General features: G+C 45.5%; 1 protein-coding gene across 2 annotated transcripts in view; it reads right to left on the bottom strand.

Annotated features, from left to right (window-relative positions):
• LOC138569372 (testis-expressed protein 2-like) overlaps positions 1-26,581 on the bottom strand; it is a 436,050-nt gene that overhangs the window by 127,116 nt on the left and 282,353 nt on the right. For both annotated transcript variants that reach the window (XM_069647296.1, XM_069647297.1), the window contains exon 7: positions 14,535-14,634. In XM_069647296.1, the coding sequence (XP_069503397.1) occupies positions 14,535-14,634 (100 nt within the window). The remainder of the gene's footprint in view (positions 1-14,534; positions 14,635-26,581) is intronic.

The raw sequence follows: 26,581 nt of genomic DNA, 5'->3' as shown, positions 1-26,581 counted from the left end.
CACCAGCTGGGGGTTGCGCTGCATTGGGACCACGCGCGCATCCTCAGAAGTCAATCACCTGTTTTCGGGCCATCGTGAACTCATTCCCTGTTAGCTCCGGCTGCCATCTTCATCTTCGCAACTGCCGAGTCACAACAATACCTACACGGGGAAAGAGCAAAAGAGAGACATTAAGGAAAGAACGAACAACATTGCCGGAAGAGACAAAACAAACACTGTAAAGCGGGTTGAAAGCAAAACGAACTATACAAACAAAAACACTCACCTGGAGAGAAGTGGATTGGTCGCAGCTGGACTGGACAGCCACACAGAGGGACCAGTGAAGGAACTCAGTCCTATTTAAGCAAGCGCCCCTGCCGGAAGTAACAGGATGGAGAGCTCATCATTCAAGATAAACAGGTGAGCCTTCTATGGGCTGCGCAACCTATGGGAACTACACCCTGGATGGAAGGGGTCTGGAAGGGAACTCGGGTCACAGACTGGCATACCTACGCCTCCTTTACATCTACATAGGAGAAATCTTGGGCAGCACTACCGCAGTAACAGTACAAGCGCAGAGACCAGGTGAGCGTAACATAAACTAAAGGTAGAAGGATACAACAATTATACAGGTTCAAAGCCGAATGTTCTAAGGGCGTAGGAGATCGGAGATGGCAACTTACTGGGAAAATGCAGCACCTTCAGTCGTTCCCACTACCTTGAATAGTTGCACTTGGCCTGGTAACTGTCCAAAGCTCCGAGGCTGAGAAGATCCTTTCTGTTCAATCCCTAATCCCCTTCCAGGCTAAGCATACACTATGTTGCACCTGCCAATCATCTTTATACTAAACTCAGGGATGGAATTTCACCAAAATGCCAGGGGTAGCGGAAGTGACATCACGTGACCCTTGACCTTTGATGACATCACAGGAAGTGATGTCATTTGACCCCACCCCAAAGTGGCATCACAGAAGCGATGGATCATGACCGTTTACCTCTTGACAAAACAGGAAGTGGCATCACATAGCATTGTTTCTAAGTACACTATGAAAAATATGGTTACAATATTACTGTAACGTGATATACATTTCATACAAGAATGGATCACCATATGTATTGGCAGAAAAAAACACGCGATAACTGCAACTTGCGAAAAGCAAAATACATAGTCCGAAATGGATGCTTAATCTACTCTAAATGCTTTTTGGAGGATTTTGTCTGCATTGTAAATTTGAGCTGTTTAAAAACAGACTAAATCAGTGACTCACCCCCTGAAGTGTACCTGAAATAAACCTTTAATGAGTCTAGCAATTATTGTATGGAATTCGAGAAAGACAAAATAGTTCAAATAGAGACATGGAATTGGCCACAGCCCAGAAGCTTCAAATTGTAAAAAAAATAACGCTTTAAAGAATAGGGTTAGCAAGGGAGACCTCAAGGTGGCGACCCCTAAATGACGTGCCTGACTAAACTGCAACTTTGCATTTGTGATACATAGAGGTGGTCTCAGGAGGAGAGCCACCATATATGGCGTTCCCAATTATCATACTAATCCCTTATAGATTACATATGTACTTCACCTCACTAACAAATCCTCTCCCTGTTAGGTTTTTGTGATGTAACTTTGTTTTTGTGATGTCACTAGTCAACACTAGTCTTGCATGTAGATAGGGAGATGGCTAATAGTTCCCCTGTCACTATATTACACTATTCTTCTGTCTCTCCTCTCTGTCATTCTGCCTGTATGTCTACATTTCACCCTTTTTCTAACTCAAACACTACCCTTCTCTTGTCACGAGCTCACACTACTTAGGCTACCTCCGATCCTATTTCTTCCTCCCTCATCTCTAGAGACTACCCTCAAGAGACTAACCAAGTGGTGCAATAGTGGTTTCTATAAACCTTCATTAAATTAAACCTAACCTATCTATCCCTAACTCTAAAGGGGTTTCCCTACCTAAACAAAAGAAACTCGGGTGATCATCAGGAAGTCTGTCTGAGTCCAAACAAAAATGCACCGGCCAAGTCACAAAGGCTCCTAATCCATCGCTACCACTACAACAAAACACAATAAAGTCCAGCTACTGTTTGTAATACAGAAGAATGACTCCCTTCTCCTGGATGTAAAGAGTCCAAACACCTCTCAGGTTTTTCGAAGCAAATGTTCCACAGAAGATCTGGGTTCTCTGTAACCCAACAGGAAATAAACAGTCACATAACGTTCTCGTGGGGCTAGGAGAATGACTCCCTTCTCTTAGCTGGTTCCCCAAAGTCCCTCACAGTTCTTAATAAGATTTGTTGCTCCTTTATGGAGTCTCTCATTTTTTCCCCACAATTCTCAATCCGCCCCACTGGGACGATGATGATGTTCCCCATTTCCAGCACCACACTCCTGTGAAACTAGACTGAGAACTGTATCACAAAGTGGTTTACAATTTCTCTCTAAAGGCCCATTGCTTTGCTCGTGTTTTCAGTCCCTGCATCCTTCGGAGCTCGAGGTTCCTCTTGCCTCCTACCCTTCCATCTGCCTTTATGGATCCCTGATCTGCCCAGCCAAATCGGAACCATCCTGCACCAGGTAGGTGCTTTGCCAGTGATCCTGCAACACCGGAATACTTAAAGAAACATTTAACATCGAAAAACAAACCCCCCTCCCCAAAAGCGTATTTTGCAGTGCAATTCATTTTAAATTAGCGCAACAACACTGCGCCAGTTGGCAGCGTGTTCTACCTTCCTGCTGCCTGTATTTTCATGGACAATCTTATAAAAATTGATATTTTCGCCTGCAGAGGTTATGTTTCCAACATTGCTGCCAGCTTCTTTGTGTTTGTGAGGCAGTGACTACAGAAGGGCCGTCCTCCATCGTCTTCATTGATTGGCTGCTGTTTTACTTTTCTAGCCAATCGGGGCACCGGCAGGCTTTAGCCGACCCCCTCACCAAAGGCCCATTGCTTTGCTTGTGTTTTCAGTTCCTGCATCCTACGGAGCTCGAGGTCTCTGTTGCCTCCCTCCCTTCCATCTGCCTTCATGGAGCCCCGATCTGCATGGCCAAATCGAACCATCCTGCACCAGGTAGGTGCTTTGCCAGTGATCCTGCAACACCTGTAGGGCCTTCCTCCATCGTCTTCATTTATTGGCTGGCGTTTTACTTTTCTAGCCAATCGGGGCACCAGCAGGCTTTAGCCAGCCCCCTCACCAAAGGTCCACTCCTAAGGCCCCTGTCTGCTTCCCTGTCCGCTACCAGGATGCTACATGAATCTTCTACCGCTACCTGACCCTCCTTGGGGCCGTTAGCTCGCTCAGCTATGAAACGGGACTACCAAAACTCTCTTACTTCCCTTTCCACAGGTTAGTTCCCTCCTTCTGTTTACCCTTTTTTTTTTTGCTTCATTGGCCTTCACTCTCCCATCTGTCCTGTTCCAACTAGTCTCCCTGTATGCTCTCTAATGCTCTCGTTTGAGCACTCACCTCTAACTCATACCTCCTTTCCTTTACCTATGGTGCCTTAGCATTTACCTTTGAAAGTCAAATTTGGGTGTGTTTTTGAAAGTCAAATTTTGGTGGGTTTTCTGAAAGTCAAATTTGGGTGTGCCTTTGAAAGTCACTTGTGTACAGGCGCGTTATAAATGCCATATCATATCATATCATAAGTCAAATTTGGGTGTGTTTTTGAAAGTCAAATTTGGGTGGGTTTTTGAAAGTCAAATTTGGTGTGTTTTTCATTTGACCTTGGCCGTCAACTGTAACCTGCTAGTCCAGTGACTGTTCTATACCGCTGTACTTGCACTTTTCTCCTACTGTGTCCTCACTCTACCTGCCCAAGGCATTATTTTTTTTTGTTTTATTGGTTAATCAAAATTAAACCTTTAACATTCCTCCATTAGGAAATACATCATTTTTAATTTAAGATCATGTCCAAATTTATGTGAATTCCGAAGGTATCCCCCAAGCCAGGTCACTTGGTCTATCCAGCCCAGCTTAGGTGGCTCTCACTTCAGGATCCTCTTCCTCCTGGTCCAAGTTTAGGGATTCAACAAACTTTAATGCATCTAGTGTACGACCAATTTTCTCGACTGTTATAAGCTGCTCCCAGTATTCCTCTTCAGTTTCCTCAGAGATACTACTCGTGTAGCTACCCTTGTGCAACTGATGTTTTAATGCCAGGTTCAGGCAGGCTAGCATCACATGCCTAACAGACTCTAGTTGGTCCATATTTTTACAGAACCTGCAGTATGCTGTTGATTTTTCAATGAGCCTTCTTCTCCATTTTACCTTGCGGGAATGCCATATGTTGAGCCTGCAGCGCAACAACAAGTCTCTATAATGTTTTGATGGGAATTTCTGCAGGTACGGTGGGAGCATATTAAGTACTTTGCGTTCCCAGACAATATTATGACACAGGTTTCGTGACAGTTTATTCTCCTGGGTTTCCTCCCAGTCTTTTTCCCGGATAGTTCTTTTAGCCTTATCCGGGTTGCACTTCAGAGTGTCTTCCGAGATGCCTAACTGTTCCAGGGTTGCCTCAAATCTCCTTTTCCAATCCTGTAGGATTGTGTCTCCATTAGGTACACCAGTCCTTGCTAGAATTCTGAATGGCTGGGCTGGATTGTCAAGAATAAATTTTCTGTACAGTGATAAAGATTTCCATACCGTGATTGAGACCATGGATTGGAGTCTTTATTCTGATCTTATGAGTTCTAAGGGTATCTATTTCTCCTATTTACTCCAATTGCTTCTCTTTCAACTATCCTTCCCTCCTCACTAAGTCTTGTAAGAAGAAATTCAAAAAGGATATCTTGGCCTCCAACCCAGGTCTCCCCATCGCTGATACCTATTCCAGCGCCTCTGGAAGACTCTCACTGACATCAACTTTGTCGTTCCTTCGCCAGATCTCTGGACCCCTCACATGATCTCTGTGCTCTGTCCTGTCTCCTCCCCTCTCATTAATGGTGGCACCCGCTGGGAAGTCCTCATGGATTCCTTTGACTCCTCCAGAGTTATCATTAATGTCTACCTAAATGGCACTGTCATGGTGCAAGGCCCTCAGGCCAATCATCTCCTCTTTGATAGGTGGTTCCCTCGCCTCATCAACTTCCTCTTATCTCCAGCTGTCCCCTACTCTCCTCGCTTGGCTACCTCGCCCTCTTTTCTGTCCTCCTCTGCCCCACCTCAATCTCCCTCCACACCTCCGCAGGGCGTACATCTGATTTGTACCCCTACCCAGAAGGTCTTTAAGACTGGCAACCTTCTTCATCTTGCCACTCTCAACTCTCGCTCTGCTGTCAAACACTCCCCTGACATCTGCCACCTCCTTGAAGAACTTGACCTTGATGTCCTTGGTCTTACGGAGACATGGTTCACGGCCAGCTCTGTCACAAGCTTTGACATTCTCCTCCCTGATGGGTACAAGATCCTTTCCACCCCCAGATCCACCCGGCCCGGAGGGGGTGTAGCCCTGATCTTCCCTGAGTGGATTCCTGCCTCTATCATCCCCACTCAGACTAACTTCTCTTTCAAATGCCTTGTCTGCAGTCTCTCTCTCTCTCTTAGCAACTCTCTTACTGTTGCTACTCTCTACCGCACCCCTGGTCAAATCACCTCTTTTCTCTCTGAGTGGGCAGACCTCTCCTCCTCCCTCCTGGCCTCAACCACTCAACTCCTCCTCCTTGGTGACCTCAATATCCCTCAAGTCGAGGGTACACGCGTGGGACGCAGTCCATCCACTTTATTCAGAGGGTGGACTCAGTCCCCCCAGCAAAAAGGAGAAACATTGAATATCCTCTTTGAATTGATTAATTAAAACCATCCTCGGCAGTCGGCAGATTTGTAGGCCGGACACTTCACCACTACACTAATAACCTGATGAAAAATAACAAACAACTCAAGGTGAAATATCCCATTTCGGTACTGCAAGTTCCAGGTAAAACATTTTTATTGGTTCTTGGAGTTTAAAACAGGCACATCTTTTAAAGTTTTCAAAAACACTATTAGAATAAAATATCCTCTCTTAGTTTTGTGTGTGTTGATTTCATAAAAGGCCAATGCCATTTGTCCTGTTAAATTTGCATGGTTATCCAAAGCCAATTTAATGAAGTGTGCATATTTCACCTGGATATTCTAATTTCTGGCGACGTCACATTCCATTGCATTTGTTGATGAGTCCCCCCACTTTAATTTTTAGGACTTGACCCCTGCTTGATTCTCCCTGTAGCTCATCTGCGCTCTTTCGTGACCTCTGCGATTCACTCTCCCTCTGTGTCCTCCCCTCCGGCCCGACTCACTCTGCTGGTCACACACTTGATGTCTTGATCTACTCTGGCCTCCCCCTCTCTATCCCCCTCACCACTCCTCTCTCCTGAAGTGATCACTGCCTCCTCTCCTCTCATCTTTCCATCTCCTCCCCTCAAGCCAAGCCTACCCGAAGATTGCCAGCCACCTTCTCGGACATCTGTCCCATGAAGTGCGTGTCAGTCGAGGGTTTCGCCGCCACTTTCTCCCCCCCCCCCTCCACCCGGGGCTGACTCACAACCTGACACAGCCCTGTCCCTGCTCTACTCCTCTATTTCTGCTACTCTTGATGCTCTTGCCCCTGTCATGAGGATCTGTTTGAAGTCCAAAGCCAAGTGTAATTCTTGGTATGACTCTGACCTAGCTACACTTAAACCAAAGTGTAGGGCGGCTAAGAGGAAATGGGGGTCTTCTTGCTCATCCTCTGAAAAACTGCCCTGCCGCCTGCTCCAAAAGCAATATCGATCTCTGTCCGCACCAAGAAGAGAGTCCACATTCAAGCCTGTGTCTCGGCGGCATCTAACAACTCGGCCGAACTCTTTAAAATCTGTAACATGCTTGCCAACCCTGCTGCAGTCTACACCCCTTCTCTCATCTCCCAGGCTCTTTGCAATGCTCTTGCCTCTCACTTTATCTCTAAAACCCCAGACATCGTGTCTACCCTCTCCTCTGCTACCCCTCCTTTCCCCTCTCCTTCTCTGCTTGCTGACCCTCCATCAGCTACCTCCTCCCTCTTTTCCTCCTTTCCTCTTTTCTCCCCTGATGAGGTCGCTAGACAAGTACGATCTATGAAAGCCTCATCAAAACAGGTCCATCCCTGTTCCTCTAAAACCATTAAGGACCACATCGGTACCCTCGCTCCGGTCCTTGCGATTTCTGCAACCTCTCCTTTGCCTCTGGATCACCTCCCCTCTGAAGCACTCCCTTGTGCATCCTCTCCTCAAGAAACCCAAAGGTGATCCTTCTTGTCCGGCTAACTATTGCCGAATTTCCACAACTCCGTTTTTGGGAAAACTCCTTAAAAAGCTGGCAAACTCTCAGCTTAACCTTCATTCCAATTCTGTTGGCTCTCTCCATTCTGTTTCCTCTCTGATCGACCCTCCCAAGTACAACTTGGGTCTTTCCTATCTTCTATTTCCCTCTCTACCTGTGGTGTTCCCCAGGGGTCTAACCTCTCGCCCTGACTTTTCAACCAATACCTGTCAACTCTTGCCTACTGCATTTCCATTTTCTGCTAAAATTTCCAGTGCTACGCTGATGACACTCAACTCATTTTCAGGCTTCCTTCAGCCACCTCCTCTCCTTCCCTCATCTGTGATTGCCCAATCGCCATTCAAAATTGCGAGATCCTCCTCATAGCTCTCATTGTAAATTCTAGGCAATGTGGGGGGTGGGATATTTGTTCAATGTTCATCAATCCTTTCACCAATCTTCTCCCGTTTAGTTCTACTTGGATGTAGTCCTATTGTTGATTATTTGGGGAAGTGTGTCGCACACAATTTCGGGACGTTCACAAGGTAAACATAGTTTCTTTCCAGCATCTTAGTTCTTTTTAACATATTTTTCCCCTATTCTTATCAAGTACTTTTGGTGATACTTCTTTCACTTTTACTGTTCTTCCAGGGGGGCTATTAGCAATGAATGCATTTATAACCTTGTTCACTTCACGCACCATGGTGCTGCTCTTGTTAATTAAGGGTCCATTATTGTTTGGTTTGGAGTTGTTGAGGCTGGCCATAACCAAATCACCTCTAGCTGGGCCGTGTTATTAGTAGATTTCATCATTGTCATGGTGTAAGCCTTAAGCTCTGCCACTTCACCATCCTTTACCCTTACTCTCTGGCCGGCCTCCCTTGGCCCTTCTCCTACCCCTACCTGCGAGGCTAAGAACCTTAGGGTCATCTTTGACTCCACACTTTCCTTCTCTGCACACATCTCTGATGTCTCGAAAAAGTCTAACTTCTTACTGCACCTCCTCAGCGGTACTCTGCCTTTCCTCTCCTTCCTTCAGAAGCTCACTGTCTCCCAAGCTCTGGTTCTCTCTAGGTTGGACTACTGTAACAGCCTCCTTCTAAATCTACCTGGCTCCACTCTCCGCCCTTTACAACTAATCCAGAACAGGACTGCAAGACTTGTCCTTGGCCTCAAGCCCTGGGATCGTATCTCTCCAGCTCTGAAATCCCTTAATTGGCTCCCAGTGGATCCAAGGATTACATTTAAAACCCTCTGCATTTTCCACAAGGCTTTCTGGGGCCTGGGTACAAAATACCTTCAAATATCCCTCCCCTCTCGAGCCCTTCACTCCTCTACTTCTAACTCCCTCAGGGTCAGTCGTTTTTCATAGAAACATGCTGGGGGTACATTGCTGTCTTCGGCTGGGTTCCGGAAGCACCTCAAGACCTTCCTATTCGCTTCTGCCTTTGACCCTCTTCTCCCCTGCTGATCTGTTTTCTCTCTCAGCACCATGCACCTGGCAACCCTCTGTCCTTAGGGCCCAAGTACCCACTCACCCTGCCACCCTCCTGCACTGCCTCCAGGCCACCCCTTGCTCTGGGGTCTGTATCTGTACCCATACAGTCCCCCACCCACTTTTCTTCTGCACTTATCAGATATACCCTACCTGCTTAACCTAGCACTTGTTTGGCTGCACTACCACTGTTTATGTATTTATTTATTGTACTTATTTATTATTCTTTTCTCTTCTCTTTTCCGCACTTTCTACCTCTCCCCCTTCCATGCCCTTTCCCCCTTTTCCCTTTCCCATGCACTTGCGCGTTCTCAATGTCACTGGGCCTAGTAAGATCGTTGTTTTGTTCTACCCTGTTCCCCTCCCTTTGCCTGGTCACGCTCTGAAACACTTGTGTACGAGCGCAATATAAATAAAATATTATTTAATTTTCTCTTGCTTTCTAGTTTACAGTTTTCTATTTTCTGGCATTTTACACTCGAAGAACATGACAACAGTTTTCTTCTCATCTTTGAGGAAGACAGGGTTAAGGTCATGAGCTAAAAAAAGACGCAACTCTTGGCAGGATCTGGTGCTGACCAATCAGCTATGTGTAACCGGGGTGTCGACAGAAGATGATTGGGGTTTGGCTCGAGGGACCAACCCTAGATGATTCGGGGTGGGGGTGTATAGTGATTCTTTCCTGTGGCAGCAGTTTCCCCAGCTATTCGATGCTCAGATAGAGAAAGAGAGCATAAACTATCCCCGGGCCTCCAACCCTTTTAAGCCCTGCTGCTGTACTTTCTGGGGTTGATAAAATAGCCTCCTTTTATGGTGTTTGAGGGAGTTTGGGTCTTGGGTTCCCAGACAATGTGTCTTCTCAATTGCTGAGATGGACACTCTAAGTTCCTGCTATTCACTGGAGATTCTGAGGAGTCACGGGGTGAACTACAATTCCTACGCCGATGATACCCAGATCTTCATCAAAATTTGAAACATTGAGGAAACATTTGTTAAGATCAAACAGTGTCTGGAAGAAGTAAGGGAGTGGATGTCCAAAAACCAGCTTCAGCTCAATGTGTCCAAAACAGAGTTAGCACTGTTTGGACCTAAACATCTTATTGCAGCTGCAAATTAATACTTTGTCCCTAGTAATTTTGGGGTAGCACTGAGGTCCGCCTCCAGGATCAAAAACCTGGTTTTTATTTGGCAGGTTGATCTTGGAAGAGAGGCGCAGGTTGTCGCCAAGGTGAAGGCAGTTTTCTATTTGCTTTTATTGCTCCTGCCATTTATTCCGGGGGAAGATCATGCAATGGTGGTAGGTGTCATGACGAATGACCATCTGGACTATTGTAATAGTATTTTGATGGGCATCCTGGGCAAACAATTGCACAGGCTGCAAAAAGGCCAGAATGCAGATGTCAGATTGGTCAGCCAATTGGTTGAGCAGATCTGCTCATGTTTCCCCTTTTTCACCGAATTTGCATTGGTTGGCAGTGTAGGATCGCATCAAATTTAAAGTGGCGTGTCTGATATTCATATGCTTAAATGCACTAGCACCTGACTATTTGATAGATCCTCGCTACCAGCCAGTCAGGAGGCTACGATCAAAGGATCAGCTTCTACTTCTGCTGACTGTTCCCCCATTGGTACGTGTCTCCAGTGGAGACAGAAGATTGTCTTGTGCGCGTTACAAATATTCAAAATCAAAATCAAATCACACCACACAGAGCGCTCCAGCGCTTCAACGCTCAGCAAGGGAGACTGCAGAAGACTGCTCTTGCCCTTTCCCTCAGGCATAATATTGTTTCTTCATGTTAATTTCCAGTTATTATTGAACTGTTTTGTAAATAATTGTATTCAGCACTTTGGCATATAGCGCTATACTAATCAAAATAAAATACAAACAAATGTATTTTATTCCCAGCTTAGATGGCTCCAAGGGTCCCAAAATATCTAAGGCAATTCATGAGTAGGGTATCTCGATAACCAGAAAGGGCTCCTAGGGGGCTCTAGGTATGGTGGTGTCAGAGATTTTCTGAAGTAGGCCACAACTGGCTACAAAGGCTTCACATCAGCTTATAGTCCGGTTTGATAGAATTTGTTAAGTACCTGATCTTGGGTCTTGGTCACTCCTTGGTGACAGGAAGTTGGATGAGTGTGAGCCAATTCCATAATTACCCGTTCATAACTTCCAGGAATTACTAGCTGGCTTCTCCTACTGCCATCCTGTTCAATATATCCTCAGTATAACACCATCTTTCTTACAGAAAAAAGGTCCCTTTTGTTCCAAGCCTTGATTTTTAGACGTTGTCCTCTCAAAGGCCTTAGCCAGAATCTGGTTATTACATTGGGCGAATGCCAGATCTGGTAGAGTTGGGCCATAATCCTCCTCAAGCGGGGTTGCTAGCGTTAAACTGTTATTGACTCCTCAAAATGCTTAGAAACCCTGGATCATTTGTAAAAGATCAGCTACTTCCTATTAACGCTTATTTTAACATGTCTTGAGCTATGGATTCACCCTTCTTCACTATATATGGGTGTGTCCCTGCATTGTGTATTACCACTTTAATCTCCCTACGGTAATATGGGTCCACTGACCCCGCAGCTATGTCTAGAGTATCTTGCCAGGCTAGGCCAGATTTAGCAGCTAGTAGGGGATGGCTTCCTTTGGGAGGGGAGATGCTAACTCCAGTGGGAATCCACTTACGTTAGTTACTAGGAATCTCCACTTCCTTAGTACTAAAGAAATCAAAGCCAATGGATTAGAGATGATCTTTTTCCGGAATTCTTGCAGGTCATTCAGTCATCTCACAAGCATGGGTACCCCCTTATATCGGGCTTTACGCATCCCACTACTGACACCATATATGGTAGGTCAGACAGAGGAAGCGGACGTGAAGGCATAGTTGAACACTGCTTTAATAAGTAAAAAATAAAGAAGAACCTATTCTAATCCCTACTTCTTAAATGAGTTTGTTATGCTATGAAATAACAAAAAGGTTCTTGTCAGGAGCTTAAAGTAAAACTAAAGTCAGTCCTCTGTCCCAAACATAAGCTAACCTGGCACTACTATATTCAATAGAAAAGAAGATGGAAAGAGGATCCTAAGCTAGGGCTTAGTTATGGGTTACTTCTGCCCGCAACGTATAGGTGGCTGGTTTCTGACCTTCATCCCAGGGTTCGGAATGACTCTTGTGTCTCAAAATCAAAGAATGCTTTCACAAGAAAAATGTCTCTCAAAGTTTCTGGTGTGCTCAAAACAAGGTCCTCATCCAACCATAGAATGTTGTCCCTTCTCCAGGGATATTCATACCGGGAGTCTCAGTACAGCCAAGTCCAAGATTATTCTTTGCTGTGCCCTCCTGGGCTCTCACGCTATATATCTTTGGGTAAACACGTGGCTTCCTTGGTCTGGTTCACTGTTTCTTTACCTTCTACTGATTTGATGCTTTCCTTAGTCCCTTTTGGGCACGAGGCGGGTCTAGCCCAGTTGGTTGTTCAGCTTTGTTCACCCCTTCCTAGGGTATACTTGTGGCTGGCCCCTCACGTTCTATGGGCTTCCCTTGGCCCTTCATTTGTTCTGTTACTTTTGGCCCATCCTGGTGTATGCTTTTCACTCACCCCATCCTTGGATGTGCTATCAGTTGGCCCCTCGAGGGCTACACAGATGCCTCTGTCCCTTCTGTTGGTTCAGTTTCATTCCCCCCATCCTGGAGTATGCTCTCAGTTGGCCCCTCACGGCCTACTGGTTTCTCTGGCCCTTTAGGTAGCTTCATTCCAAGTGGCTTTGGCTTGCTGGGAGGCTTGGCGTCTGCGTGTCAGGACACCGGTACCTCTCACCTTCGGTGGTGGTGGTGGCTTTTCCTGCCTCAGCGGCCCCTCACTGGCTCATGGTTCTGCCTTCGTTGAAGCTACAGTTTTTTTCTGTGCTACCTCTGGATTCCACCCAGGACAACATCTGCTTCGTACTCGGCTCCTGCTCTGCGTTGATTTGCAAGGTCACGTTCATTGCTCTATGGCAGATGCTCTCCCCTTTACTGCTTGTTCCTCGGTCTTTAAGTTCTTCCGTGGAATGGAAGAAGAAACTTGATTGGTGCTAGCTTCCACAAGAAGGTGATGACAAATACAGGGCAGACACCGAGCCTTCCACATTAAGGGGGCCCTGCACATACTTGCCCTGCTCACTTCCCATGCAATCAATAAACATGCCAGAGTTAAGGGAGAGGGAAGGTAGGGGTTATCCTTCTTAAGGCATTTCTTGTCCACAGAAGGAGGGCTCAGCCCTGGTGGGAACCTGCTTGCCCTGTCCCCTAGGGAGGGTGTTGGGTAGCAGGCTCACCTCCCTAGTCCCAAAGGGGGTTGGTCCCCCTTGGACAGAAGAGACACATTCTTTGGATTCGTTACAGTATTCTTTGTAAATATGTTTCGATAGTCTATATTACCAGTGAAAAGCCTCTGTTGACATTGGTGACGTCACATGTATATGCGATGATGTCACCACAAAGAAAAATACTTCAAATGTTCAAGACGGTGTCCGAATCTCAAAAAATGCAGACGTGACATGACGCTGGATAGTGAAAGGCCTGGTAAGCTTGAGTACATGTCCTGAACTTTCACACACCCTCTTCACATCTATATTTTGATTCATATTTTCGCAACAGTTCTTAGCTAAAAATGATTAGTCCTTTCATTACCAATAACACAAATATGTTTGTTTAGTTATGCATCTATTAGAACTTCCATAAACTATTTCAACTTATCAAAATCCATCCCAAAAACTTTACTTTAAAAAAGAAGAATTCATTTTCTCTCACACTGCTAGAGGTATGCGATTTAAGCTCATTTTAGAGTCTCATGACTATAATACATTTTAACTAGTGTCACCGAATTAACAATTATATAACTTGTGTTTTAGCATTGAAGAACTGTAAGAAGGTGGAAGCATGTGAGTTTGATCACAAGAGATGAGTTGGGCAGCAGCATATTTTCCATAGTTACCTACAGTGAGTGCCTCTATAATTATTAACTATAATATAAATCCAAACATTTCCCGACTTTGGAAACTGAATAGATTTCTCTACTTATGCATAGGGTCTTTAACATTTGGTCCCGATGAAGGAGAATAATTCACATCACCCCGAAACGTTATCGTAAAGTCGACCATAAATTGCCAACTCGACATCTACTATGAATGAAACTGCATACCTATTATACATAATCTGATTTACAGCATGGATTAACTTTGCACATTATATTTTCAATTTTTGGCCCTTCTTGTGTTTTTTCATGCATTGTTTTCACTGTTTACTTATGAATCAATACTTGTCATCTTATTTATTTTATTTGGTGTTAAGTGCTAAACTGTGTGTTCATTAAAATCCTTTCTAATGTATGACATTTCAAAAGGCACCATCTTTTATTATCATAATTTTTTTTTAATTTAATTAGATTTTTACAATAGGAACAACCTGTTTGTATGAATAGAGTTGTTGCAGGAGGCATGACCTTGTTTCGTGTGCCATGATTTCCTGGCAATGCATCTGCGCATGGTAATGGGTTTGCATTTCAAATTTGAGGTTCAGTGCCAGTTCTCCCACAGGCATAAACTATGGTTTCAGCAAATTCCTTTATTTCACTCAATCTCTCCATGGCACCGTGTGAGTACGAAGAAGCCACTTTTAGTGATGCAGTCAGTATACAGTGCACAGTGTTCCATACTATAGTCATATCAACACATTATTATTATTATCCCACAGAAACCCCTGGATGTGCACTGACACACTTGTCTAGTGCCCCTGACAGTTGAACACACTCTTACCTCTATTGTCAAGTGTTGGGGGTGAAGCGCAGAGAATGAGTGGTACTGACGTCCCCATGTCCAAGTCTGTGAGTGTCAGCTCGTTCATAAAATACGGCAACTAAAGAAGAAAGAAAACAAGTGAATTCATGTACATCTGACTGAAAAAGGCATGCCTCCTGGTAATGTTACATTTAGGCCTGGCCACTCCAGTCAGTACAAAGCCCATAGGTTGAGGTTTTTCTCATCCCTCATTCGCTAAACCTGCACAACATTAACACAGGCTCTCCCGCAGGGACTGGTCAAGGGAGTATTAGGTCCTAAAATGATAAAGTACTTCCCAAAGCACCGTCCATGATTGTGCTAAAACTAAGAGTCCATACACAACAAATACATTAAAAAATCAAATAGTCAACAGCGAGGGAAGCAATTACCTTTGGTGAGAGGAGAGTAGAACGGATCTAATTGAAGAACTAAAAATATCAGGTGTGGCAGAAACAGGGAGGGAGTTCCAAAGGTTAGAAGCTACGAGGGAGAAGGAATAAAAGCTGGGGTGGTGAATACTAACTAGAAGAAAGAAAGACACGAAAAGAAGTGGACAAGAAGGGGAATGTTAATTGTTTTAAGACAAGAGAGCAAATAAGTCGGGCCAAACCATGATCAGCATTATAAATAATACAGAGGAAATGGAATTGGGATCGACCATAAAAAGACAGCTAGTAAAGGGGTGTGGGGGAGAGACGAGAGCAGGGTGGAAGTTTGACAAAAGACAAGTTAAAGGTTGCAAAGGGCAGAGAAAATCGGCAGGAAGATAAAGAAAGAGGACTGAGCAATAATGAAAATGAGAAAAATAGGAGTTTTAGTGACTAAGACCACGGGTAGATGAAAGTGGCAGGTACGGTTAGGATCATATGGTGCATGGTAAGGCAGGGAAGACGGGAGGGGGTGGGAGGGGGGAGGATGCGGCAAAGATTACACCAAGGTTCTAAATGGAAAGGGAAAGAGGAATAGGAGGAACAAATAGCTGAGGGAGAGTACCAAGAGGGAAAGGCACTTGGAAAAGGAAGATTTGAATTTTGTTTAGGTTAAGTGAAGTAATTGAGAAAGCATCCCGTTTTTCACTGCAGAAAGACAATCAATGACAGAAGAGTATAATTAGGCAATGAAAGCGGGGACGGAGAGCAACATTTAATAATCATCGATATAGAAGAGAAATTTCAAGCCAAATGATGAAAATATAGTAGAGACACAAATGTGTAAAAGAAGAGGGTGACCGAGTGTCCCTTGCAGAATACAGAAACATGGTGGAAGGGGACATAAAGGGTTCCCAGCCCAGGAGACCAAGTGGGAAAAGTCATGAAGAGACGAGCAAAGCCAAGATTGGGCACCACCAGCAATAGCAGGAGAAAAGTGGAATGAACAAGTGTGATGAATTGCCATCTGGCAAGAGTTTAGAAGCCCTGGCTTTTTTTTAATTTTGTTTACTCTGCTGATCAGATGACCCTTTCATTAGCTCCAAGCCAAAAGCATAGTGTACACTCTAGGTCACAGGTGCCCTCATGACAGCTGAAGTGACAGCCCAAGTCACTGCAGAACAGAGGTAGCATTTAAGAGATGCACCCCTTTTTCAAAATATTAGTCCATGCTGGTGGCAGGGTCTTTTCTAAATATCAGCCATGTCTGATTAGGGGCATGTTGCATGGCACTGCTCATTATCATTGCAGCCACATCCAGTTTGATATCACACAATTTGCATCCCTGAAGCTTCCTGAACCAGAGAGCACAAGGGACTGGTGTCCCCGGTAGCTTCCTGTGTCAGCCTGAAGTCCCCTAAGGATCACCGGGTTCAGTGATCTCAGGGTTGTCTACCGGTATAGAAAAGGGAACTTTCTTGCCTGACGGGTATTCCAGGACTGGGTGAGTTGTGATGCGCTGCAGTCCCAGATCAGGCCGACTGTTGCCTGGAGCACCAGGGCTGTTCCACTCTAACCGGTCTGTTCAGGCGGATCACGGAGCAGGTACAGGGTAGAGGTCCTGAACCATTCCAACAAAGGGAACTGGCCTGTTGCAAAAGCAGGAGGTGTCGTCAGGTGGAGAGGGTGATAGAGCGGTTTTACCGGTAGCTCACAGTCCAAGCCTGACATCCCAAAGAACTCCAAAAAGGGAAACCGGCTCAGAGCAAAAGCCTCGGCCTATTCCAAAATCAGGAACCAGTGCAAGGTGAAAGCCCTGGCCAGTACAAGGAGGAGGAGCCCAAGAATTCTGGGGCAGGACACAGCCAGGAGTTTGTTGTTCACCCAGGCCCCAGGAGTTTCCTAAAGGTCTTGGCTCCTGACATACCTGCTGGTCACTTAGACGTGGCTGGTACATCTGTCCGTTTATCAGATAATTTCTGTAATGCCCCTTTGGATTCCGAAATAGAAATTGTGCACTTAGTCCAGTCCTACCAAGGCACTGACAGGACAGAACAGGCACACAATACTCCTTTAAATCCACTATCTATGTCTTGGTGGTCTTGGGAGAGGAAAGGTATCTTCTCTCAGGTGGGTTCCCCCCATGATGCCATGCCTCATGACATCATGGGGGGACAAGACACCACAAAAATATCAGCAGGCCGCTGCCTGTCCAACGTACTTGCCAGGGCTGGATAGCTGGTTTAAGCAGGGCTCTAATTCTAGAACTCCCAGACTATGGCCAGGGAAATAAAAGCCAGACAGGCACCTGTCAAACTGGAATTGGAGTAGATTCAGTGTAGCTGAGCCTAGAATTCACTGATTAGCCCATTGCCTGCCTTCACTGGAAGCTGACAGGGTTAGAGTAAAATTGGCCACGGTTGAGAAGAGTCCAGAGCTTTGGCAATGCAACATCTCTCTAAAGAGCGTTAAAATTGACATGTTGCCCAGAGAGTTAAAATAGACATGCTTCCTAAGCCCAGAGTTCAACACTCTAGTGCAGTTGGCAACCTGATAGGTTCTTGCCTTGATGATGAGCCTGACCCTTAGGACGGTAGTTCTCAACCTCTTTGGCTGGGGTGTGTGTAATTAATTGCCATCTGGCAATAGTGTAGAAGCATTGGCTTTTTCCATTTGTATTAATTAATAAAATGATATGGGTAATTCTATCTCTGAAAGGGTAATCTACTGATCAGATTCCCCTTTCATAAGCTCCATGCCAAAAGCATAGCGTACACCTGTGCACTGCTGCAAATGCAGCCGTACTGCAGCGCCTGCCCTACAGTGGCACAGAGCAGGTTCAGGTCATAGGTGCCCTCTTGACAGCTGAAGTGACAGCCCAAGTCACTGCAGCACAGGGCTGGCATTTAGGATATGAACCCCTGTCCCAAAATATTATGATTATGAGTTGCAATTGCTGGTGGCGGGTAAACTCTAAATATAAGATCCCCTGAGTTAGGGCATGGTGCCTGGCATTGCTCATACTCACTGCAGTCACACATGTGTCAGCTCCTGTGAGCCAGCTCAGCTGTCGAAGGTGATGTGTATTCTGGCCAGACAGGCTGGTACTGCCAAGTGACAGGACAGGAACCTGAATGGCCATGCCTTCTTTGATCTCTTTGGTGGGTAAGAGAAAGCCACTCAATAAGAAAAAGTCCTGGTCCCAGCAATCAAAGGAGCACACCAATTTGAAAGGAGTATCCTCACACCCGGGTGCTGCATTTCAAAGGGGCATTTGAACCTATTGAGAAGGGAAGGGATTGGGGTTTATATAGACATTGAGAGCTCTGTACAGTTGGGGGAAGGTTTCATCAGCTTGTTTCTCTCTGCCTCTCTTCTCTGTCTCCTCCACTTCCTCTAGCACAAAGCACTTTGGGTGTGATGTCAGAAGGGCAAAGACCACTTGTATCAAGGACAGGGATTGGACCCCTTAAGCATGTTAGCTTTAGTCCAATCACTTGTGGACTTTTACCTTTAAAAGAAGCAGTCTCAAACCATTTCTCTGAATCATGTTTTATACTTCAAACCTTGAAGAAGAATTCGTTGGGCCTTGCTGAGACAACAGTCCTCTTCAGAGTCCTGTATTTGTGAGGTGAAGGAAAGTGTTACAAGGCATAGATGAGCTCTGTCCCTTAACCATCCCCAGGGAACACGGGGGTGACCTGCTGCTGGAACAAGACTTGCCTCTCGGCCAGCCACAGCAATACCCAGCAGATCCCACTGTGTGGCAGGGCCCCTGCCAGCCTCTCCTGGGTTTGGGAACATGAGAACAAGGACCCATCCTGTCCCAAGACACTGGATTGGGTGTCCCAGCATCTGGAAGCCAGAACAACAAAGATCCTAGTGTTTTCGCCATCAAACCACTTTGAGTCGTGATTCAAGCGCGCTCCACACCGTTCGAGCTAGCAGGACACTCTGGAGCTGCCTTTGGCATTCATAATTTTTCGCAGTTCACCCATTTCAAACATGTTTGAAGCAGTACTGCACCAGTTGAAGAGCATTGTTGCCTTGGCTAGAACCGAATACTTCTGCTTTTGCATTGCTCAAAACGCCATTCAAACTGCCAGCTTCTTCATCACCACACCCCTGTAAATCGATCAAACTTGGTGTCTTCCGAATAGCAATCCTTGAGGCCCTAAAACGAACTGACTCATCTGCATACCCTGGAACCAGCTCACCACTGTCATACCTTGACTGCCCAGTCGAACATGGTTACCCCATGATCCACACAGCTTCAGTAACGTTTTGAACCACAGCTACCATTCATGCCTGGCTGGAAACCCGCTCTGTGCTGGATCACTGCGACCGCCACATCCTCAAACTGAATCGAACCATCGAACCGCATCAAGAAGCCCAGCTGGACGCCGTCAAACTCCTAAGACACCTACAAAGTATTACTGACTGATATCTGCCGCTGGTTCATCTTTAGGACACAGATACTGGATAGGTCATTGTAATCCCTTTTGTAAGAGCATATCCTTTTGAACATTGTGGTATTTAATTGCCATTTTTCTCCCCGTCTCATTACCCAGAGTGCCGTATATGCTATCTGTGTACATTCAGTGTTATTTCTACAGGGGTGGGTTTTGTAGTGTTTTGTAGTTAGTTGATATTGTACATAGAGTGTTTAATTAAAGTATGTATATTTTCATAGAACCTTGATTGGACATCCCTTTATTTTGGATTGTTATACTTCGCTGTTTGGGTTGCTACTGAACCGCATCCACAGCCCTCTTAAAAGCATATCCTTCCCTCTGCCCATGTTACCACAAAAGGCGAAGGAGGTATATCTCTCAACCGTGACTGTTTTACCTTTATGATTGTGTGGCCCTTGGTTTGTAGAAGTATGAGGGCTGAGTAGGTGCTTTAGCCCCTACTCACCCTTGCACTCCTGCAGGGCAGAAGTCAGTTTGTCACTGCAAAGAACTGATCTATATATTTGAAAGCAGAGGAGGGGTTAAGAAGAATCAAGAGGGAAGGTAGTCTGATATGACAAGCAGACATAAGTGAGTTTGATATTTAAAATGTGGTTACTAGGCCACAGACTCAACAAAAGTCCATAAAAGGTTTGCTCTATCAGTGAAACAATACAAAGCACTTGGAAGGTCAGGCCCCGCCAGGACAGTTACCCTAGCTCTGTGTTCAAGTCAAGAGTGGTGAACACTTTTCAAGGTTTGGGCACCTACAGTATAATTATAAATGAAACAATATCATGTTGGGGCTGCAGCCTGGGTTTTTATGGTTCATGAGGGCACAGGGTTCTGGCAGGAGAAAGATCAAGATACACATCTGCCAGGTCTGGGCAAGACTTCACCCGAACTGTAGACAATGTTTGCAAAAATACCTATCCTTCTGGGCTGCTTGCAAATAATGCACCAAGCACAGTGTAGTTTGCAAGTCACTTTTTCTTTTCATAGGCTCATTGTGGAGAGTGATTCAGGGCAGTGATTGCAAACCATAGCTCTTTCTTCTGTGTGATCGCAGTCAAGGAGTATCTAATGCATTTAATTTGCAAAGTTAAACAGGGCTTATGAAGAGCTCAGAGTCAGGTTTTTCAGATGCCTCGGAACAGATCCAGTTTGGGCTTCCACACTTGGTGCTTTCTTCAGGGACAGAACATAAATAACAAGTCCCCTCACATAACCCAGTGGCTAGTACAAAAGTGCTGAGTCAGGTTATGCTCCTCCTACACTTAGCAGGCACCCTACACTGCAAAGTGTGACTTCCAGGCTTGAGACACTAACTGCAGGTCTCTACCAATATGAGACTTCCAATGATGACCCCAAAGAATCATGATATACCTCTGGGCCCCCGCATGCTGGCTCGCCGCAACGGCATGTGCGGCTCACCGCAACGGCACGTGCGGCCCAGGAACATGCATAAGTGAAGGAGAGGAAGCAGTTTAGGAACAGGTAAGTGGTGATTTGTGGGGTGGGGAAGTGCAGGGATGGAGGATTGGGGGTGTGCCCTCTATGGAAAGCAGTCGGGGAGGGACTGTGAGACATGAGCTTGGGTGGGCCCCCCACTGAAATCAGGATTAGTGGGGCATGTTGTGAGTAGGACCTGTGACGAGTCAGCACATGCCAGCTCACAGTTCCCAGACCTTCTGTTCCTCTCATGCTGATGGACCGGGGCTTAAATCTAATCTAAGGCTCTCCATTGCCTTACTTCATATCAGTTACCTGAAAGTGTCCACTGTCTGGGTGGAAGATGGTTTCCCAGTGATGTTACAGAGAATCGTGACAGATGCCCATCAACCAATAGCCGACTTGTTGCTGGCGCTTTCCCGCCTCATCAAGGGGCTTATTATCACTCCTTTCAGACTAGTACAAGGCATTATCTGTGATATGGGTTTTGTAGAGCAGGTCTTTTTTTAGACTGCCACTAGAAATTCTAAAGACTGGATAAAAACACTCACGTGTCTTCTTACTACCAAAGTTCACTTTGTACAAATACGTTATCAAACATACATCATTCATTATTACCCATCTATGCCTCAGATTTGTTGTAAACTCAATCCTCTCTGCCAATGTTATCGAAATGGGAGTTTATTGCTAGAATTAAATTCCAAAAGCAATTAACCCTTATTGTTCATTTAGTTAATGTAACACATCATACGATGGTCAGGATGCAGAATAACTCTACATCAATAATAAGACCGACTCATGAAGTTGGCAAAGTGTCTCTTTTTTATTCTCAATTATCTAAAATAGGAAGTTACAACAGACATCAACGGACGTCGCACAGTATAGTCTCGAAGCATTTCATAAAAAACAACACTTATATAGCAAAACCTTGTCATGCGTGAAGTCATACTATGTGGCAAACCAAGAAAACCTACAGGTGATTGTGATTGGTTTCAAGGGGAACATCTAAATATACTTTCTATAAGGGATTGGATTGTGATTGGGTCTCTGTAGTCAGGTGGACAGCTTATGCCCTCCCTTACTGGAAGTCATCTTCAACAGTTATTAAGTACACAACATATCACTGGCTTTCAAACTATAAGGCCTGTTGTTATACAGCCTTCTACAATTGGTTGGCATGATTGTACCCTTCTGGAACATTCGATTCTCTAGCAGCATGTAAGCTGGTAACCAGGTGCTGGTGGGAGGACTTGACCATACCTCCCCACCAAATTAGCCCATCATATCTCATCTCTCATGTCGTCTTTCATTGAGATTGTCTTTGAACTTGGCCTTGCAATTGCCTATTGCCCCTGGGAATGTAAGAGAGCGTGAGCATCCACTGTCTTCAGTCTGGTGCACCATGCTCTCTGTCTATTTTCATCCTCAGCTCACGTGACTGGAGACCGTGAATCGGCCCATTTTATAACATTTAATTGTCTTAAATGAAGAAACTTGACACCCATGGTGTTCCTTCTTTGCAACTTAACAAGGGATATCTCGGCTTCTCAGGTTTGCTGTTCTTCAGGGACTGATAACCAATTCTTGGCTGCTTCTAGCCTTTGACACCAAGCCAGATAGCCCTTTTGGTCTTGCTTGAAATTCGAACTTATTCTTTGTTGCTACACACACTCAGCAATCAATCCTTTTTTCTCTACTGGTTGAGCTTACTAGAATTGTGACATTGAATGTCCAGAATTCTATATACAATGGCGGCTTTGCCTGCAGTCTTTTCACTACATATAGCCAGCCTTACGATTACTTCGTCTACTTGCATTACAGCATCTGTATAAATGTAAAACGACTTGTGTTTTATGCAGTGTTCTTCACACTTACAATCTTCATTCCGCACATAAAGTCTTCTTGATTCTTTACTTCGTCATCAAATTCCATGCGGTCTATGCATTCTCTTCTCCGGTCTATCCTTCTCAGTGCATCACGCTCATGTCTTGTGACGTCATGAGCCTCTTCTTTTCATATCTTCACACTTCTGCAGGGTTTTCTCTCAGGAGACTGTCATTTCTTTGGGGATACATCATATAGGGTCTTCTCAATGGATACCTTGTCTCAAAGACTCTTCGTGGTATAGACACCATCACTGTCGTTGCGCATGTCACAATTTCCGGTTTCAAACATATAGGCAGAATAGGGGCGGGACTTCCTGCAGAGACATTTGGCTGCTCCTCTACAGCAACATGGCCTATAATGGTGGTGTTTTGCCAGCATGGTCTGAGCACTGATCATGGGAGACATTTTCAAGGTTTACAAAATCAAACCTGAAATCATAACTCTATTCTGTCTGTGGAGATACTTAGTGCATGTGAAAGACTGATTACAGAATGATGCAATTCCAGAAACAGGAGGGGGAGAAGGATACAGGGGACATAGCAGAACTAGAAGAATGACTGGACCAGATGGGTTAAAGTTACCAATAAGAAGGGACACAGAGAATGGTATTGGTTGGCCAGAGACAAGAAAAAAAAGCAGGTGAGGGAGATGATGCGGAATTAATGGGAGTGGCCAGCCCACCTAAATATGATATCATGGAGGAAGGGGAGGTTTGCAAAGGTCTGGACAGAAGGATCTTTGATAATGGAAGAGCAAGGATGGGATTCCCAAGCTTAGAAGGTGGAAACGTAGGGATGGGATCACAGTGGTCACTACAGAGGAGGAGAAGAAGGGGAACAGACCCTCAAAGAACAATGTTTGTTATGTTATGTTATCTTATTGGTTTTTGTGAAGCACACGTAGGCCAGGGGCATCTTGGCACTGGAGAATACAACTGGGGCGGTAGTACCCTAGAACAGGTGAATTTTCAGAACATGGCGGAAGGTAAGAAGATCTACCATGGCTCGAAGAGTAGAAGGAAGAGAATTAAATAGCTTGTCCGCAGCTATGGAAAAGGAGCGACCACCCAACGTACTAACATGGAAGCAAGAAACAAGAAGTGGGCAAGCCTCTTGGGAACAGGGAGACCGTGCCGGCACGCAGGGATGGAACTTCTCCTGTAGGTACTCCACCCATTAGTGATAGATGCCCACGTGCACAATACAGAGAGATTTGAACATAACACATTGTTGGACGGGAGAGCCAGTGGAGCGAACAGAGTACTGGTGAGATGTGGGAGACATAGGAGGTATCTGTAGATATACGGGCCGCCACGTGCTGAAGCAACTGCAAGCACTGAAAAAAGATAGAGAGGCTGGGCGAAGAATAAGGAATTGCAATAGTGCAGGTGTCTCAGGATGAAAGATGCAATCATGAGAGAGTGCAGATGGAAAGGGAGAAAAGGCAAAACCTTTTGAAGGACCCTCAGTTGGAAATAGCCAGTCTTACAGATGGAGCTGACCTGGCCTGCGGTGACCAAAGACATCGAGAACTTGAAACCAAGATTTGTTTACCTCAGACACCAGTGATGGACAGGGACCGATCTCTGAAGGCCAGTAGGCTGAGGACCAGGCTAGAGAAGAGATGGGAAAGCCAGCGCGTGGACTGTGAGAGGGGCCGACCACCAGTACCTTCGACTTGTCTCCATTTAACTTAAGTCAGTTGCTGCTCATCGAACTACACCGCCACCAGGCAACTCCTAAGCTGGAGTAGCACCGGAAGCCATGGGAGTGGATGAGCAGAGCAAAGGACTGTATTTAAATGTTAAATAAATAGGGAGAAAAGGCGGAGTCCTGGTGACCCCACACAAAAGCAAAATGGGAACAATGGGAAGTGACCAGGAACTGAAAGATAGGCTGGTGAGAGGAAAGGAGAAGGAATGAGGGGCACTGAGGCAGGAACAGGATACCACTGAGGGGGCAGGAATGTTCAAGCAAATGTTCAGGGGTGACAGAAATGTCATGACTGGAGATGGCAGGAAGCAGAGTGGATAGCACTGGACATGACTGGGTACTGAATGCCCGGCGAAAGGAGGTTATCCAGGAAACCTGAGCCAGTAGACCCTGGGACACATGGCCAGCTCAGAATTGAAGGATGGGTGAACTAAGTTAAGAAGGGAGCAGAAAGGGAGTATGGAGGAGAGCAGGTCAGTACACTTGGATACACAGATGACAGGGTTAAGGATAGTAATATTTAGAGTGATATGGCTTTGGAGGTACATCAGAACAGGGGCTAGGCTATACACCTGGATTGGGGTCAGAGTGATACATTGGAGGTTTTGGACATTATAATAAAGAGGTTGTGTCACAAAACTGCAGGTGCACTTTTCATGGGTTGCACAAATTACAGGATTTAGGGAAGCTACTACATAGAGAAGTAAGATCTAAGATTTACACAGAAAAGTAAGAAGGGCTCAAAGGAGGAGAAGGAGGGTGTTAGCTCGCAGGATAAGGTGTCCTACAAACAGACAGGTGAATGCCAGCTTTCCTCATATATTCAAGTATTTACTGTGAACATTTCATGGAGAGGAGTGGTATTTACAAAGAAGGTCATGGATGAGTTTGAGAGAAAAGCCTGATTTCACTATGAGGAACATTTCTGGTCACGATTGTGAAAGGATCAATCAGTGGAAAGGAGAAGCTTGACGTGGATTGGAGGCCCTACTGGATGGGGTCCATGAGGCGGGCGACAGTGGTGCAGAGAGCAATTAGTCTGCTGTTTGTGTACATCTCTTTCAGGCCCAGGCCAACCGAAAGGGCTGGAGGTGACTCCAAGATGGCTATCAGGAAGAGGAAGAGCCTGCTGGTCATAAGACAAAATGTAGGTTTCGGAATGAATGTTCAAAATGACAAGACAGACACCTAGTAATTGATAGACTGTGATCAGGGTGAACAAGCAGGTCAGGGAACCAAAAGGAATAGGGCCAGTGAAATGACTTACGGGAAATTTCTCCAAGACCAGGTAGATTAGATATAGGGCCGCATTACGAGGAGGGCGGTAAGGGGTTAACAGCGCCGGTAAAGGTGCCGGAGCAGTTAACCCCTTACCGCCCTATTACGAGGTCCGCTCGCGGGACCCGCTCAGGATGCCTAGTTTTACCAGACGTCCTTAGCGTGTCCCGCGAGCGGATCAGCATGCTAACAACGGGCCTGTTATTAACGGGCCCGTTGTTAGCATGCTCCCCATTCCCATTGAGCCCTATGGGGGCTCAAATGGGAATGGGGATGGACCGGGTTTGGGTTCCCTGAATGGGGAAACACTGGGCCCTCCAAGGTCGGAATGGCCCGGTATTTCCCCATTCAGGGAACTCGGACGAGGACCCGGGTTTGGAGGTAGCCATGCTCATGGCATGGCTACCTCCAAACTCGTAATGAGGCCCATAGTGTTGGAACTGTTTGACCTAGCTCAGCTTAAGTCAAAGATTCCAATTTAGTTTCAAAATACCATATAAGAGTCCAAAGATAGGAAGTTGGTGAACAACCTAAACCCATTAAGGGGACAAGTAATGTCAAAAGGAGCTAAAAGGAAAGAGACTAATGGTGCCATTTCTGACACTAGCGATGGGCAATTTAATATTTCCTTCACTAGGGATAGTATCAAAGGAGCCAAAGGGAGAGTGCAGACTCATTCCCCATCTTCCTTGGCTGGAGGGAAATCAGCACATTATTTGAATCATCACGGGAAAAAGAAAGGGAAATATTCCAGCATTAACATTACAATGGAAATGGTGAGGTGTGTTAGGAGAGCGGAAATGGTCATGTGTGATGTTAAATCAGTTTTATATTTAGTTTGTACATCTCAGTGACTTTTACTGGGTGGAGGT

This window comes from Ambystoma mexicanum, chromosome 2q (genome assembly GCF_040938575.1).
Source record: "Ambystoma mexicanum isolate Mex_15411 chromosome 2q, UKY_AmexF1_1, whole genome shotgun sequence".
NCBI lineage: Eukaryota > Metazoa > Chordata > Amphibia > Caudata > Ambystomatidae > Ambystoma > Ambystoma mexicanum.
The sequence above is the reverse complement of the archived record's forward strand: the minus strand, read 5'-3'. Positions and strand labels throughout refer to the sequence as shown.